The sequence below is a fragment of the Rhineura floridana genome, chromosome 2 (assembly GCF_030035675.1).
Source record: "Rhineura floridana isolate rRhiFlo1 chromosome 2, rRhiFlo1.hap2, whole genome shotgun sequence".
NCBI classification, from domain to species: domain Eukaryota; kingdom Metazoa; phylum Chordata; class Lepidosauria; order Squamata; family Rhineuridae; genus Rhineura; species Rhineura floridana.
The window spans coordinates 171,929,038-171,946,582 of record NC_084481.1 but is presented as its reverse complement, the minus strand read 5'-3'; the positions used below and the strand labels follow the sequence as shown (position 1 = coordinate 171,946,582).

The window sequence follows — 17,545 nt, the reverse complement described above, 5'->3', positions numbered from 1 at the left end:
TGGGAAATGTATGCCTCTGAATTAGTATAAAGAGCAGGTGGGAGAAATGGCAGACTTAAGAAAATGGGGGGGGAGACAGAGAGAGAGAGAGAGAGAGAGAGAGAGAGAGAGAGAGTACTCCGCACTCTCCCGGGGTGAAGAAGAGGTGAGTAGGTTGTGACAGCTCGTGGTTGGGTTTGGACCTAACACTACCTTCCTTATGTCCTTGCAGGGAAAATGGGAAATAAACTGTAGTCCTGGGCACACTTGCTGGGAATTGGGTTCAATAGACACAATGGAGCTTGATTTGAGGTGGATGTCCAAAAGACTGTGCTATTTATAAGTTTACCACCACAGACAGTGTGCTTGTAGTATAAAAGAAAAATAATTATCATCTGGGTTTTTAAAACATAGCATGCTAGAATTGAGCTTTCAAAGTTAAGCTTGGCTACAAAAGCAATATGGCCAACAGGAGAACCACTGTTAGGCCCTGGTACTTCCTATGATACTTATAGGAGGGCCACAGGTGAGTGGCAATGTATTAAATGCCTTATTTTGGGTTGATGCCCCTATTACAAGGGAGGATGTTGACGAACAGGCAGGATGGTAAGAAGGGTCTATATAAATATGTTACACGCTTGCTTTATAGAAGGTCACAAAATCTAAGCAAAGAAGCATGATGCTGTGCAATATGCTCAACCTTATTTGCTTTCTACACTTCTTTTCTTGAATCATGGACTTTGGATGGCTGAGTCATAGAACTGGGAACATTGAAACACACTGGACTACAAAGGGTCAGACTCAATGGGGCAGCTTCTGGGGTTTTAGCTCCACTGGGTCAAGTCTCTTGTACCACATGACATATCCCATTGTGGCAATATAATCCAGTTTCCAAATTGCTGTACTTGTCCTTACAAATTGCCCTGTTCCACTAGATCAAAGGAAAGTTCTATAGGTCAGAAAAGGGTTACTAGTATCATTGTCAATGTACCTCCCCATCCTGCCCCAAGGACCTAGATGCTGGATGTTAGGTCGATAGTTGATAAAGTATTAGGCTAACAGGTATGGGCAGAGGAAGGGGCAAATGCAGTAAAGGGTTATATAATGAAACGTTTCATTTGGTTCAGCAGCCTAGTTCTGACCCTAACATTGAGAAATCAAAAACCTGAAGTAGTGAGCTGGGTCAACAGGAAGATGTTGCCTTGTTGCAACATCTAGCATTTGTGGGTAATGTCTTCATACTGTGTAATGGGAAGATCCAGATAACGGCTTAAAATATGTATATAATGTGCTGAAATCATTCACACATACTTAGATTTGCTTAGAAGATGTTTAAAACATATTGAACTAGTGTATAAAGTTTTCTATAGGTAAAAGAGCCAACAGTAAAATAGGAGTAGTTTGAAATTGCTCCCCTTCAGAGTTGGAGAAAAAGCATTTTAAAAAGACAAGCGTTTTTCCCATTTCCCCCCTCCAGGAAGTCTGGGCATACAGCCAAGATAGTAGATTCCAAATAAACAAGTTTGTGTTAGAACGTAAACAATGAAGAGAACAGGAAATACCTGTGTAAGATTTTCTGAATGGCTGGCAATAACCTGGCCAAATCACCTATGAAGTTGTTACACGCCAGCCCAGTCTCCAAGCAGTGAGAGATTTCCAGGGGTCCATTAGCTTGCCCAGGGTTGGGTTTCCTTGGAAAGAAGGTCAGCGGAGTCTGTGGTGTCTTTATGAAATATGGTTTATTTATACACATTGCAACCTGAGCTTAGGATGGAGGGGTTCAAGGCATCAGCAGTCCAATATCCAGCTTTTCCATCAGGGTTACTGGATGCGCCCCAAAGCCATGGTGCAGAGAGCCAGTCTCTCTGCCTGCCTCCAGTTCCCAGCCTTTCCCAGTCACAACTCCAAACACAAACCTCTCCTAGGCGCAGGAGGGGGGGGGAGGCTCTCCTGAAGAGTTTCAATGACAAAAGTATCTCCCTGCCCCATTCACCAGTTAATGGGCACTTGATAGACCCATTAATCCACCTGGCCACTCTATTAGATTAACAAAAGAAACTCATCTGACCAGCAGAGTGGGTTTCTCACCCCCAGGCACAGGGCTCCAAATCAGAGGCTGGAAGGGGACTCATAGAAATCATCCATCTTAACCCCAAACCCATAACAATATTAATCTCTGAGAACATCTATGTTAAAAGAGAAACCTATGAGAATGGAAAGGTGTTTTAAGACTGTCCCATGAGAATGTTTATGACTTCCCAGGAGGATCCCTCCGCCTGTGCAGCTCTGAGACGGACCTCCGTCTTGGATGAAACTTTTTCAGTAATAAATCCAGTCAGAAAGTTTTTTTTTTGACTGGGGATAATTTCTTCCGGATAAGGAAGAAACGTGAGATTTCCCACACAGCTTTGTTGTGATTGTTGGAGACTGGAATTCGTCAGAATTGTCTGTGAAAGAATGTCTTCCAGCTGCTCGGACAGAGCAAGGATTTATAGCCAGCTCAGCTGAAAAAGTGACTCATTTTTTTCCTTAAAAAAACAACGGATTAACAGGCAAGAATTCTCCTGTCTATGCTTATCATTTTCTTATCTATACAGCTAAAGAGATTTGTCAAAGACTCAGCAATTAAGATAACCTGGGTGAGCCAAAACTTTCCTTCTTTTTTACTCACGGAATTAAGGGGGAGGAAAATAAAAATAGCCTATCTTTTTGTTATTGCAAAAAGCTGACATGGAAAAAAGCTTTATAAAGATTTCAACGGATGAGGGGTTTCTGATTGGAAGAGATTTTTGATTTATAAGACTTTTGTGTGATATATGTCTGGGACTACTTTTTGATCTACTTGGTTTTTTTTTTTTTGACGAATCTGCTCATTCTTTCTGTTACTAGTTATTTGTACGCTGTGAACTAAAGCTGTTTTTGCACTTCTGGGCATATAAGAGATAAGAGCTGTCCAGAGTGTGACGTAAGTTGGTTTGAAAGATTAACTCCTTTGTAACTGGATAAAGAAATAAACTGCTTTTTGCTTGGGACATTGAAAATTGAAGGAGTTTTGTTCCTTTGGTTTTAAGAATGTCAATTAAGAAGATCATGGATGTACAAGAAGGAACTTTATCTTTAGACATGTTTCAGAAAATAATGAATGGGATTAAGTCAATAAAACAAGAACTGAGAAATAATAGACAAGCGTTGAGAATTGAATTTGAAGAAATGAGACAGGAGCTGAAAGAAATTCAGGATTCTATGAAAAAGGAGAATAAAGATAGATCTGGAAAATCAAAAAAGGATGAAAGAGAAATTAAAGGCAAGGTTCAAACTATGGAGATTGGATTAAATATGGACATGGAAAAAGATTTGGATTCCCTGGCTGTGATGGATCCTGGAGACAAATATTATGGTTTGGAACTCAGCGCTGTCTCTGAAGGAATTGAAGAGATTGGAGATAAAGATATTATCGGTTCAAAAAAATTCCTGGACTGGAAGGATTTGATGGAACTTGAATGGAGAAAGTTAACAGAATTAATCCCTGTTCTGTGTCAATGGAAAAATCTTCAAGAGATGTGCTAATGTATCATGTAAAAAAGAGGAACAGAGATGTGGCTTTGCAACAATACTTCAGTGATACGTTCGGAATTGATGGCAAGAAAATATCTATGATAAAGGAAATTCCTATCAGACTCTTATTATATGACTATGACAGCAAGATTATTGGGTGCGTAAAGTTGGAAGATGGAAGATGGAACTAAATACGGACAATGGAAGAAGAGCGATCTGAAATTACTGGACTTAGTAGACTTGATGAGTTGGATTAATTGACATGTTTATCTAGAAAAAAAATTGATGGACATATATCTCAAGGATTGGAAACTTCTCTTTGACTTTTTGTGGAAGAATAAAATGATATGATGTTAATGAGATTTGAAACCAATTAAGATAACCGCTGGAGGAAGGTGATTTTATAATCTATTTAGAGTCAGGCTTGTTATACATTATAGATTTATAGCTGAACTACGACAAATCGGAAGTCAATATTTTTATATTTTTTTCTTTTTTTATTGTGTTAGTTGTTGATTTGTGTTTTTCCTTTTTGTATAGTTTTGGTTTTGGAAATTTAATAAAAATTAATTGAAAAAAAAAGAGAATGTTTATGACAAATCTGTGGGAATGAATTCATGAGAAAAAAAGACTTTCTATAGAAAAGAGAATGTATAAAAAGCCAGGTTTCATGGCCCACGGGGCCCCTCAGCTCTGCTAGAGTGAAGGGACGGTCGAAGAAAGCAGGAGAACCATCCATCTATTCCATCCATAACATCTGATGGGTGATGTATCATGACATGTATTCTTATTTTCTTTGTACTTTGCTCTGTGATATGACTTAGAGTTTAACTCAGTCCTTCAACTATTGTAACTTGTTTTAATTAAGATGTGCCTTCCGAGTTTTATATTTAGATGTTAAATGGATGTCCAGCAATTTATTTTGTGCATTGCATATATATCTGCTGTCTGAAGCCTGACTCCCCAATAGAAAATTTCCGGTACCTCTCAAGACTCAAGAATTCTTGAGTGGGGTCTCCTCTATTCCATTCTCTGCCTAGACGGCTGCTGTTGACAATCTGTGCGCTTAGGTGACCTAACACTCAACATACAAGGCCTCTGTGTAGACATGGGGGAAGGGAGAAAGCAAGAACCTCTACCCTATGAATACACTGGCAAGGGGGTAGTCTTGCCAGTACCAACAGTAAAGCTATTTAACCACAGTAAAGTCGTCTTGTCTAACTAGGTGAAATCTTAAAGTCAATTAATATTGGCATGTAGTGATTTGTGATTTAAGCAATATGTTTATTTCAGCTTGCTTAGCAACTTTGCACATGTTCAAAGATGGTATAATGAAAGGAGAGGCTGCACATAAACCTATTTCAGCTAAAAAGGATATAAAAGACTACCAGAGAAAGAGGAAGTTGGGCAGGATTAGACAGCTACAATGGTGCCCACCACTACATGAACAACTTAACAACTTAAGTGCCATATTCATCAAACAACTGCCACAGAAATGACTAGCGAGTGTCTAGACTCTGCCCCATATTGACCAGGTTGCAACAAGGACTGAGAGGCACACAGTTACTGTAAACTGTTTGATAAGACATTGTACTAAATGTAACTGAATTGTACCATCCACTGGAATCTGAGCAGAATCTGTCCACACTACCATCTGACTCAATCCTGTCTGGCCACTTTGGGACCTACAGTTGCTGTTATGTAAACAGACATCAGTTCTACACAGCGATTTCTGCTGAGCTTCTGTTTCTGTGATTCAAACAAGACAAAGATATGTTTGCTTCTTGCCCCTTTACACAGCCAGACTGCCACGTACCCTTCCATTGATCTGCCAAAACCTCTCCTAGCTCTTCGGACATCTTGTACCAACAGGTTTAAACCCGCTCCTTACATTTGTGCCTGATGCGTGTTATATCAGCTCCTTCACCTGGCCTCTCCTCTTTGGTTGTGTTTCTTGTGCCAACCTGGCTTGTTAAGCAGAGACTAAAACACACAACCCTCCAAATCCTTGTTCTTAAAATTAAACCTTAAAAGCATTACTAATCTGTGGGGATCAAATGCTGCAACTTAAGTGGGAAAGTCCACAACAAGGGCCATGGTTGAGAAAGGAATGCCAAAGGAGTGAGTTTGGTTTCACATTAGATGCACAGAAGGCCTTTCTGATCTCCAGAGCAGATGGATGCAGCCATGGTACTAGTATCTGCATCATGGCACTGCTCCTTTTTCAACTGCGGCTTCCTGTCACCGGATGCTTCATTCCAGGATAGTGCCCAGTCCGTAGCAGGCAGAGACACATATTAGTGAGGTCAATCATTTCAGTGGAAATACCCTTCATACTTTAGCCACAGTACTCAACTCACACAATTACCTTTGAGGAAGAGACATGATCTATTATAATCCTGTCGTTATTGGACACCCCTCTCTCATATTCTGCGTCTGTGTTAGAATTGCTTAATATGTTTTTTAATAATGTTTTTAACCCTTTTTTAAAGTTGTTTTTTTTAAAATGTTTTTAACGCTGTTTTGTTTTTATGTATCTGTTTTTATGATGTTTTAAAGTGTTTTTAGCGCTTTGTTTGCCACCCTGGGCTCCTGCCGGGAGGAAATGCGGGATACAAATTAAATAATAAATAAATAAATAATATTGCTCCCTTTTACTCTCTTGTTTGTCTGTCATTTTTAAATTGTAAACCAACAAGCAGGGGGCTAAGGTTTTAATTATTGTTATAAAATGCAGTACAGATTATTAGTAATGATTAATAAATGCTAAAGAAGTCCATATCTTTATTTCTACTAAACAATGAAAAGGCAGTTCTGGAAAACAATACAGGACAATAACCATTTAAATATATGCTTATCTCCCTAGGGCATTATAGGTACAATAATTCCTATTGTCAACTGCACTATTTTCTCTCATTGTTGTAGATTTGTTTTGTATTCTGTTCTACCCAAAACCAATAAAAAGTCTATGTCTTTATTTTTTATTATTATTATTTTTTGCACAGTATCCATTAACTGTAGATGTTCTAGAAATAATAGGTAAATAAGCCATGAAGACAAATATAAAACCACTGGTAGCATTGTGCAAATCTTTTCCCCTCAGATTTTTAAAAAAATAAATCATCCTCACATAACGAACAAGAACAAACATGTCGTGATTCCTTTAAGTAGCAGGAAATTAAGGTTCAAACAGAAAACAGCTAGAGTTTTGAGCATCCCGTGTTCTGCATACCTCCTGTTTAGATGAATTTGCAAGACTTCTTCTGTTCATATTTATATATGTGTCTCTGCTCATTGTAAGGAATGTGGACTTTGGTCTCAGGTACATAAAGCTGCTATTATACTGCATGCACATAACATTTATATCCTAAGACCCTTCAAGATTTCATAACTAGAAATCAGGTAGAAGAGCCTAAAACCCTATCTTTGGGATTTTTTAAAACATTAGCATGCATGCAAGTTATTCAAGCTGTTCTCAGAAATCAATTAAACAGAGTATGCTTTATTGAGAGGTTCAATTGCCACAAGAAAATAAGATAAAAAGTATTGACTATGAGACAAATGTTTTTTATTGAATAAGATTTATAGCTCAGATATGGATGATGATTTCTGAAATAATCTTTATGTAAATCAAAACCATTGAAACAGACTTTACCAATGTGGTTTAAGTTAGCAGCATATTATTCTTCATTCACATCTTCATCTTTCAGTTTCTCTGCACAGAAATAAAACCATTATTAGATTACTGAAAAATCTACTGTGTTCAAAAGTATAAATTTTAAAAAGCTGCTTATTCTTTTTGCTGCTATGAGCCCACTCTGGGCATTGCTGGCCACAGCCTAGGCCAGGGGTAGTCAATACCTTGGGCTCCTTCAGGAGGAATGGAAGGATATAAATTCAAATACTACCACTACTACTAATTTAACAACAACAATAAATGTCCCCAACGTTTCCCTGAACACTGACCATTATGACTGGGGCTGATGTGAGCTGGAGTCCTACAATGGTAAGCTCATGCCCATCACCTTAGCTCCCATAGTTTCCCCCACCACCACTGGTGATGTGATCGCCTTAATGTTTAACCTTTATGTGTTAGTATCACTATATCCCACAGGTGCTAACAACACACCTTGTCTATTCTCACCAAAATGTTTTCCTTTTTTCCCCACCATTCACAAAGCCCTTTTTTTTACCATTTACAAAGCCCTTTCCAAACTAAAATTAGACAGTCAAGGAATCCTTTTTTAAGGGTTAGGCTGGAATTATGTTTTTTCCCCCTTCTGGGACAAAATTATGTACAGGATTTAATAGAAATCTAGAGACCTGCACACTATCATCCCCCCCCCAAATGTCTACAAGCAATTTCAACTTGATTTTTACAACCATGTGCTCTTAGATTCACTTTTTGAAAGTAATCCTATAAGCCACCACTGTTATGTCTGTAAGAGATCACATTATATTGTGGTAAAATTAATATGCTATGAGAAGTACTTCCTTTTGTCTGTCCTAAATATTCCAACATTCAGCTTCACTGGATGGCCCCAAGTTCTAGTTTAATGAAAGAAGGGGGGAGAATTTTCAGCCCACTTTTTCCACACTGTGCATAATTTATTTATTTAATTTAATTTATTTTATTTTATTTAATTTATATACCGCCCTAAGCCCGAAGGCTCTCTGGGCGGTGTACAAAAAGATAAAAAAACAAGCAATGTATAAATACAATAAATACAATAAATCAAGAAAACAAAACAAACAAACAATAAAAGAACCAAACAACATCCAAAATACAAATAATGATGAAAATGCTATTAAAACACACTTTAAAATGCCTGGGAGTATAAAAAGGTTTTCACCTGGCGCCAAAAAGATAGTAGCGTCGGCACCAGGCGCACCTCATAATCTTATATACCTCTTTCTTGTCCCACTCCTTACTCACCTTTTTCTAAATTAACAAGCCAATAATCTTTCCTTATAGGGAAGCTGGTTCAATCCCTTGATTATTTTAATTGCCCTTTTCTGAATCTTTTCCAACTCTGCAATATCCTTTTTGAGGTGGGATAACCAGAAAAGTGGGGTCTCACCATAGATTTGTATAACAGCATTATAATATTGGAAGTTTTGTTTTAAATTCCTTTCCTAATGATCCCTAACATAGAGTTAACCTTTTTCACAGTTGCCGCACACTGGGTTAACATCTTCTTCAGGATATCTGCTATGACCCCAAGATCTCATTCCTGGTGAGTCACTACCAGTTTAGATCTATATGTGAAATCAGGATTTTTTGCCCCAATAAGCATCACTTTATGCCTGCTTACACTGAATTGCATTTGCTATTTTACTGCCCATTTATCCAGTTTAGAGAGATCCTTTTGAAGTCACAATCTCTTTTTGTTTTAACCACCCTGAACAATTTGGTGTTATCAGCAAACTGGGCCACCTTACTGCTCACCCCTATACCTAGATCATTTATGAACATGGTAAAAATCAAATGTCTCTAACTTATTTCTACATCAGCGATTCTACAATACAATTTCTACATCCCTTCAATGAAAGAACTGCCCATTTATTCCTGCTCTCTGCTTCCTGTTTCTTAGGACCTCTCCCACAAGCTTCCTTATGCATCAAACAGAATATTAACCCAAACAATTTCATTTATCACTGCTATTGTCAAGAACGCCTGGTTTGCTAAGGTATGTTAATAAAGATGGTTCTGTGGCAAGGAATTCCGGAGGAAACATCTTGCCTGAATTAGGGCCTCTAGAAGTCTATGAGACTGTCAGTTCCCATAGCTGAATCCAATTAATTAGCCAGGGAGTAAGAACAGCTGCTTATCAGCCTGAGACTGGTACCTCAAAGCCACAGGCCTGGGAAGGTTGGAGAAGTATGCAACCTTTAGGTGTAAAAGCTCTGGAAGATTTCATCATCAGAAAATCCTCTGATTGGTAATTAATTTCTGGCTGTTGCTGGGCTTTTTCCCAATAAAAGTAGAGCTAAGATTCTGGGTCTTTGTTCCCCAATGTTCCTTGGTGCTACCTGATGTTGGGGTTCATCTTCCTATTGTTATCCAGGCTATATATCTCTGGGGAGATGTGGAACCATGAAGTTATTCTGCCTATTTTGCTAGAGTGTAAGTATAGAATAGGCTGGATGGATTTGTGTGTTTTTTCTTGTGACCTGAATTCTCTGTGTTTTGTATTTTACTTAATCCTTGGAGTGTTTGGTTTAAGGAATTATTTTGTTTCTATATTATTGCACTTATATTTTATTTTAATAAAGCTAGCTCTTATTTACCAGCCATTTCATTGGAGTTCCCCAGGCTGGTTGTTCTGGGTGACTTCAACATACATGCTGAGGTTGAGCTCAGGACTTCATGGCTGCCATGACAACCATGGGGCTGTCTCTAATACCATCTGGACCAATGCATGTGGCAGGACACACACTTAATCTTGTGTTTTGTTTGAGACAGGAAAAGGGTGATCTGAGGGTGGAGGAGTTCTTAGTGACTCCGTTGTCATGGACAGATCACCACCTGACAAGGTTTAGACTTTGTGCTCCTGGTAACCTTTGCAGGGGTGAAGGGCCAATTAAGATGGTCTGACCATGGAGACTCATGGATCTGGATGGTTACATGAATGGTCTGGGGGATGTTCCCAGCATGGTTGGCGATACTGCTGAAGCCCTGGTCAATCTCTGGAATACGGAGGTGACCTGGGCAGTGGACACATTTGCTCCAAAGTGCCCTCTCCCACCAGGGAAGACCCGTAATATACCTTGGTTTAGTCAAATCTTGGGCCTGATGAAACTGCAGGGATGATGGAGAAAAACTCAACCTGCTTCCGAACGAACACAGGCTAGAGCTCATTTTCCAGCCTATCATGTGGCGATGATGGCAGCGAAGGAAGTTCACTTCTCTGCCACCATTGTGTCTACTCATTGTTATCTGGCGATGCTTTTCTGGGTGGTCTGGGGTCTTTTGGGCTCTGGCCCTACATTAGACTCTGAGCCTTCAGTTGCTTGTTGTGACATGTTTGTGAGGCACTTTGCAGATAAAATTGCCTGCATGCAGACTGACTTGGACTCCTCATTAACTACAGTTGTGCCAGATGTCCCCGAGGCTTCCTCCGGTCATTTTTCTTTTCAGCCTGTAAAGCCTGAGGATGTGGACAGGGCTCTGGGAGAAATGAGGGCCACTACTTGTTCTCTTGACCCTTTTTATTTATTTATTTAATTTAATTTATATACCGCCCTAAGCCAAAAAGGCTCTCTGGGCGGTGTACATAAGAGATAAAACAAGCACAATATATAAATACAATAAGTATAACAAAATCAAAGATCAAAACAAACAATAACAAAGAACCAACAACATCAAAATACAACAATAATGAAAATACTGATAAAATACACTATAAAATACAATTTAAAATACACTTTAAAATGCCTGGGAGTATAAAAAGGTTTTCACCTGGTGCCGAAAGGATAGCAGCGTCGGCGCCAGGCGCACCTCATCGGGGAGACTTTTCCACAGTTCGGGGGCCACTACCGAAAAGGCCCTAGTTCTAGTCACAACCCTCCGGGCTTCTTGATGGGATGGCACCCGGAGGAGGGCCTTAGATGTTGAGCGCAGTGTACGGGTAGGTTCATATTGGGAGAGGCGTTCCACCAGGTATTGCGGTCCCATGCCGTGTAGGGCTTTATAGGTCAAAACCAGCACTTTGAATTTAGCCCGGAAACAAATAGGAAGCCAGTGCAGACGAGCCAGAACAGGTGTTATATGAGCAGACCTTCTGGTCCGCGTCAACAATCTGGCCGCTGCATTCTGGACTAGCTGTAGTTTCCGAACTATCTTCAAGGGCAGCCCAACGTAGAGCGCATTGCAGTCGTCCAGCCTAGAAGTTACCAGAGCATGAACAACTGAGGCGAGGTCGTCACTGTCCAGATAGGGACGTAGCTGGGCTACCAGTCGAAGATGGTAGAAAGCATTTCGTGCCACCGAGGCCACCTGGGTCTCGAGAGACAAGGAAGGATCGAAAAGAACTCCCAAGCTACGAACCTGTTCCTTCAAGGGGAGTGTAACCCCATCAAGAACAGGATGAACATCCTCCATCTGGGCAGAGAAGGCACTCACCAACAGCATCTCGGTCTTGTCTGGATTGAGCTTCAGTTTGTTAGCCCCCATCCAGTCCATTATCGCGGCCCGGCAACGGTTTAGCACGTTAACAGCCTCACCTGAAGAGGATGAAAAGGAGAAATAGAGTTGCGTGTCATCAGCATACTGATGACAATGCACCCCAAAACTCCTGATGACCGCACCCAGCGGCTGCATGTAGATGTTAAAAAGCATGGGGGACGGTACCGATCCCTGTGGGACTCCACAATGGAGAGTCCAGGGTGTCGAGCAATGTTCCCCAAGCACTACCTTCTGGTGACGACCCACCAAGTAGGAGCGGAGCCACTGCCAAGCAGTACCCCCAACTCCGTGAGTCTTCCCAGAAGGATACCATGGTCGATGGTATCAAAAGCAGCTGAGAGATCAAGGAGAATCAACAGAGTCACACTCCCCCTGTCCCTCTCCCGACAAAGGTCATCATACAGGGCGACCAAGGCTGTTTCAGTGCCAAAACCGGGCCTAAAACCGGATTGAAATGGATCAAGATAATCAGTGTCATCCAAGAGCCCCTGGAGCTGGCCGGCAACCACCCGCTCCAGGATCTTGCCCAGGAACGGAACATTCGCCACAGGTCTATAGTTGTTCAAGTTGTCTGGGTCCAAGGAGGGTTTCTTCAGGAGTGGTCTCACCACCGCCTCTTTTAGGCAGTCAGGGACCACTCCCTCTCTTAAAGAGGCATTTATTACCTCCTTCGCCCAGCCGGCGGTTCCGGTCCTGCCAGCTTTCACCAGCCAAGAGGGGCAAGGATCCAGTACAGACGTGGTCGCCCGCACCAGTCCAAGGATCCTGTCAACATCCTCAAGCTGCACAGACTGAAACTCATCCAATAAATGAGGACAAGACCGTGATCTGGATATTTCATTAGGTCCAACTGCTATAATATTGGAGTCTAAGTCCCGGCGAATGCATGCGATCTTATCTTGGAAGTGCTCGGCGAACTCATCACAGCGGGCTACAGATGAATCTATAATATCCCGAGGGCCAGAATGTAAAAGCCCTCGCACAATTTTAAAGAGCTCCGCTGGGCGGGAGAGTGATGACTTAATAGTATCAGCAAAATATCTCTTTTTTGCTGCCCTCACCGCTACTATATACTGCTTAGAACAAGCACTTACCAAGGTGTAATTGCATTCATCGGGAGTTCACCTCCATCTGCACTCAAGCCTCCTCCTCTCTTGCTTCATCGCTCTCAGCTCCAAGGTATACCATGGAGCTGTATGAGCTCTGCATAGGAGGGGGCGCATGGGAGCGATCGTGTCAACCGCCCGGGTCATTTCTGTATTCCACAGTTCAACCAGGGCTTCGACAGGAGCGCCAGTCTTCTCAGTCGGAAAACCCCCCAGAGCCCTTTGGAAACCCTCAGGATCCATTAGTCTCCGGGGGCGGACCAATTTAATAGGTCCCCCGCCCTTGCAGAGTGAAAGGGCTGCTGTGAGCCTAAACTTCAGCAAGCGGTGATCAGTCCATGACAAAGGAATAGATGATAAATCCCCAACCTCCAGATCACCATCTCCATGTCCAGTGACGAAGATCAAATCAAGGGTATGTCCCGACACATGCGTCGGGCCAGAAACAAATTGAGACAGCCCCATGGTTGTCATGGAAACCATGAAGTCCTGAGCCACCCCAGATAAAGCAGTCTCGGCATGGACGTTGAAGTCCCCCAGTACCAATTGTCTAGGGGACCGCAACAATACCTCCGAGACTACCTCTGTCAGCTCTGTTAGGGAATTTGTTGAGCAGCAGGGCGGGCGGTACACCAACAAAATTCCCAGTCTGTCTCTCTGGCCCAGCACAAGGTGGAGACATTCCAAGCCAGTCGTCACCTGGACAGGGTGCTTGGTGAGTGAGAAACAACTCCTATAGACCACAGCAACCCCGCCTCCCCGTCCTTTGGTTCTACCGCAATGCTGAACCATATACCCAGGTGGGCAGATCTGGGAAAGAGCACCTCCTCCCTGATCACCCACCCAGGTCTCGGTTATACACACCAGGTCGGCAGCCTCCTCCACAATCAAATCATGAACAAGGGAGATCTTATGATGTACCGACCTGGCGTTTAATAACAGCATATGGAGATCCGAAGGCTGACTGACAAAACAACCAGCAGTGCTGGGGATGTGAGGAGAACCGGAACAAGTCACAGGCACTATTTGTCTGGGACGAGTTCCCCTTACCTGGCCCGTTCTCCTCACAACACCATACCTCCCATTACCCGTCACTACGCTAATTGGGGCCCCCGAAAGTCTCCCCGAACGATATATAATACTCTCCCCCAGGCACATATTAAATAACTAAAACTCACAAATGCACATACACCTGATTACATTCACACCAAACAGTACGCATTAACACCAATACATACAAGAGTTCACACACAGACACACACACACGTCCTCATTCAAACAATAAAAATTCACACAATACAACCAATCAATTAATTAAATAACTACACAACTTCCAAATGAAAACAACCAACTATCATTCATACAAACACCATACACATTCAACCATATTAATTACATCCAGGTGGCAACAGTGAGTTAAAATGTTGCAAGCTCAAAGACCGCAGCTAAGTTGGTAACAGTAGCCGCATTTAAAGAGACAGCAACAACAAAGTGATGGCAGGACGACGATGAAACACAGAAAACAGAAGCCGCGACAGCACCCCAAAGCAGCAAATGCGTCGTTCACGCCCCCAGGACAACAACCTCCGATGACGATGATGAACAGAATGGCGAAGACAGCGATGGCAAAAGCAACGTCCGAGCAACCAACAAATAACAGCAACGATCAACAGCGCAGCACAGCAGAGCGAAGAGCAGGACGAACGGCAGCAGAGCAAACCGCAGGCAGCAACAACGGCACCCACGACGTCAGCGGACCAAGGGCAGCGACGCCACCGCAACCAAAAGTCAAGGCCCGAAGAAAGAGCAGCGACAACAACGGCGGAAGCACTCCTGCAGCGGCAGCAAGCAGCACACAAGCAGCAAGCGGCGACGACAGCAGCGCACAACCGCCGGAGCGCAGCAGAACAGCCCGGACCACAACACAACGGCAGCAGCAGGATCAAGGCAACTCGAAACCGCGGCGTCCCGGAGACGAAGGCCGTAAAGATGATAAACCGACCCGCACTCCGCCACACTCGCCCCGTGATCCTCCGTCAGAGTAGAAAGAAACAGTGGTTGTTCGGATGTACCCAAATCTATTCTGTGTCCTGGGGTAGCGGGTAAGTTGGTAATAAAAGGCTAAATTAACAGGCTAAATGCAGAGCTCTAGAATGAGCATCTGCCTCAGTCGCCATCTTAGATGTCCCTTGCCCATCCTCGTTAATCAAATCTGCCAGAGGGGGAGTGGCTGACTGGTTGGCATATTTAATTAACACCTCCCTAAGGAAAGGTTCTATGCCAACATTGTTGAAGGAGGCTGTGATAAGACCTTTGTTAAATAAGCCTTCGTTAGACCGTGTGGATCTTAACAACTTCCATCCAGTCTCTAATCTCCCCTTTCTGGGCAAAATGACTGAGAAGGTAGTGGCTGCTCAGCTCCAAGTTTCCTGGATGAATTGGACTATCTAGAGCCTTTTAAAATAGGCTTCAGGCATGGTCATGTGACAGAGACTAGCTTGGTTGCCCTGCTGATGACCTATGCCGGGCATCAGACAGGGGAAGTGCATCCCTGTTGGTACTGCTGGACCTCTCTGTGGCCTTTGATACCATCAACCATGGTATCCTTCTGGGCCGTCTAACTGGGATGGGATTGGGAGGCACTGTTTTAAGGTTGCTCTGGCCCTACCTGACAGACAGGACCCAGAATGTGGTGTTGGGAGACTACTGCTCAACCCCCTGGCTGTTGGCCTATAGGGTACTGCAGGGTTCCATTCTGTCTCTCATGCTCTTTAACGTTTATATGAAACTGCTGGGAGAGGTCATCTGGAGGCTTGGAGTATAAGGTCATCAATATGCTGATGAGTCAACTCTATCTCTCCCTACCACCTGATTGCAGGGAGGGAGTGCTCATTCTAAACCAGTGCCTGGAGACTGTGAAGGGCTGGATGTGGGCTAACAAACTGAAACTTAATCCAGACAAGGCAGAAGTGTTGCTGGTCAAGGGGAAAGCTGCGCCAGGGATAGGGTTGCAATCTATTCTGGATGGAGTTGCACTCCCCTTGAAGGAGCAGATCCACAGTTTGGGAGTCCTCCTGGATCCTGCCCTGCTGCTTGAACATCAGGTGGCTATGGTGGCCAGGAGTGCTTTTGGCCAACTCAAACTGGTCTACCAACTCCGCCCATTCCTGGAGGGAGTTGACTTGTCCACAGTGACACATGCATTGGTTACATTGAGGCTTGATTACTGTAACACACTCTATGTGGAGCTGCCTTTGAAAACAGTTCGGAAATTACAGTTGGTTCAAAATGCAGCCAGAATGTTAACTGAAGCATATCACCCCTGTGTTTTATTGACTCCACTGGCTCCCAATTTGGTTCCGGGCCCAATTCAAAGTACTGGTTCTGACCTTTAAAGCCCTAAATGGCTTTGGACCAATGTACCTGAGGGACTGCTTACACCCACATGTACCTGAAAGATGTTAGACTGACACATATATGTGTGTATGTATATTGTATATTATATTTTCTGTATTTTAATTGTATTTTATGTATTTTCATTTATTTTAATGTTTTTGTGATCTTTATTGTGTACAATTTTATTATGTATGCATTTGATTTTAGTGTAAGCCACCCTGAGTGCCCTGTTATAGGGTAGAAGGGTGTGATAGAAATATTTTAAATACATTTCAGAGGGAATTTGGCTCTGAATCCAACACGTTGGCCATTTAGCTATAGACTACCGTATAATTGGGTATTTTGCCTTAAGGCTCCAAGACAAGGTGTGCATCTTTCGCTCTTGTCTTTTGGAATCCTTGGCAGGTCAATTTCTGGCACTTTAGGCTTCCGCTTGGCCCACAATGGGTGACCAGGTTGAAGGCATGGTGGTGGTCTACCTACCTTACAGGGTTGGTGCTGGTCCTTGGGAGATTACCCCCTGGTGAGAGTTCAAAAAATACCATGGGCGTAATCCAGCTCTTGTTAAGCACGTTTAAGTCCCATTGATTTTAATGGGAGAGTCAAGCACGTGTGTAAGTTTCTTCCACTGAAACCAACAGGATATAACTACTTGGATGCAAAATCCATCTGCTTTATAGCCTGTATGTTTGGGTCTCTGTCACAGAATCTCTTATAGTCTATTAAAAATTACAATTCTCAGCCAGTTAATCATGATGACCACTAGATGGGCACAAAGACACTACACTATGAAAATATGACATGTTTAGCTAAGCAATATTGTTGCCTTCCATGGAAGTGTTTCATTGGACACAATATTGCACTTTTGATACAAGAAATCCTTGCTCAGCTATATTCTCACTTGGGAAAGTCCACTGCTGCTATATGGATGACCAAAGCGCAGCAGATTTCTGTGTGTCAGTTATTGTGCTTTTAGCTACCAGAAAAAAAATTCTTTACAAATGTATGGATTTCCATATCTGGTTCTTCATGCATTATCCCATCTGTGGATGTAGGCTCTCTCCCTCATCACAGAGAGAGAGAGAGGTGGGGGGAGGGAAAGAGAGAGAGAACAACCTTCCAAGAGCACATTCACATATGGCTTGCTTTCACAGTAACAAGTGAAAATTTTCAGCTTCACCTTCCCATCTAAAAAGTTAAAATGGTAATCAATATAGCTTAACTTTTTAATCTTCATTCATAATTGTATCCAAGTTTTAAGTATGTGTAACAGTATTTGCCCACATTCATCTCTCCCTCTGCTTGTCTCACTTTCCCTTCT

The 17,545-nt window shown here is 42.5% G+C and overlaps 1 protein-coding gene across 7 annotated transcripts in view; it reads right to left on the bottom strand.

Annotated features, from left to right (window-relative positions):
- Window positions 1-7,044: 7,044 nt before the first annotated feature.
- FSIP1 (fibrous sheath interacting protein 1) overlaps window positions 7,045-17,545 on the bottom strand; it is a 156,073-nt gene continuing 145,572 nt past the window's right edge. For 2 of the 7 annotated variants that reach the window (XM_061611471.1, XM_061611473.1), the window contains one exon: window positions 7,046-7,249. In XM_061611471.1, coding sequence (XP_061467455.1) covers window positions 7,215-7,249 — 35 coding nt within the window. In that variant the 3' untranslated portion in view covers window positions 7,046-7,214. Of the gene's footprint in view, window positions 7,250-17,545 lie in introns of all 7 variants that reach the window. The other 5 variants (XM_061611472.1, XM_061611468.1, XM_061611470.1 and 2 more) reach the window with 5 other exon arrangements.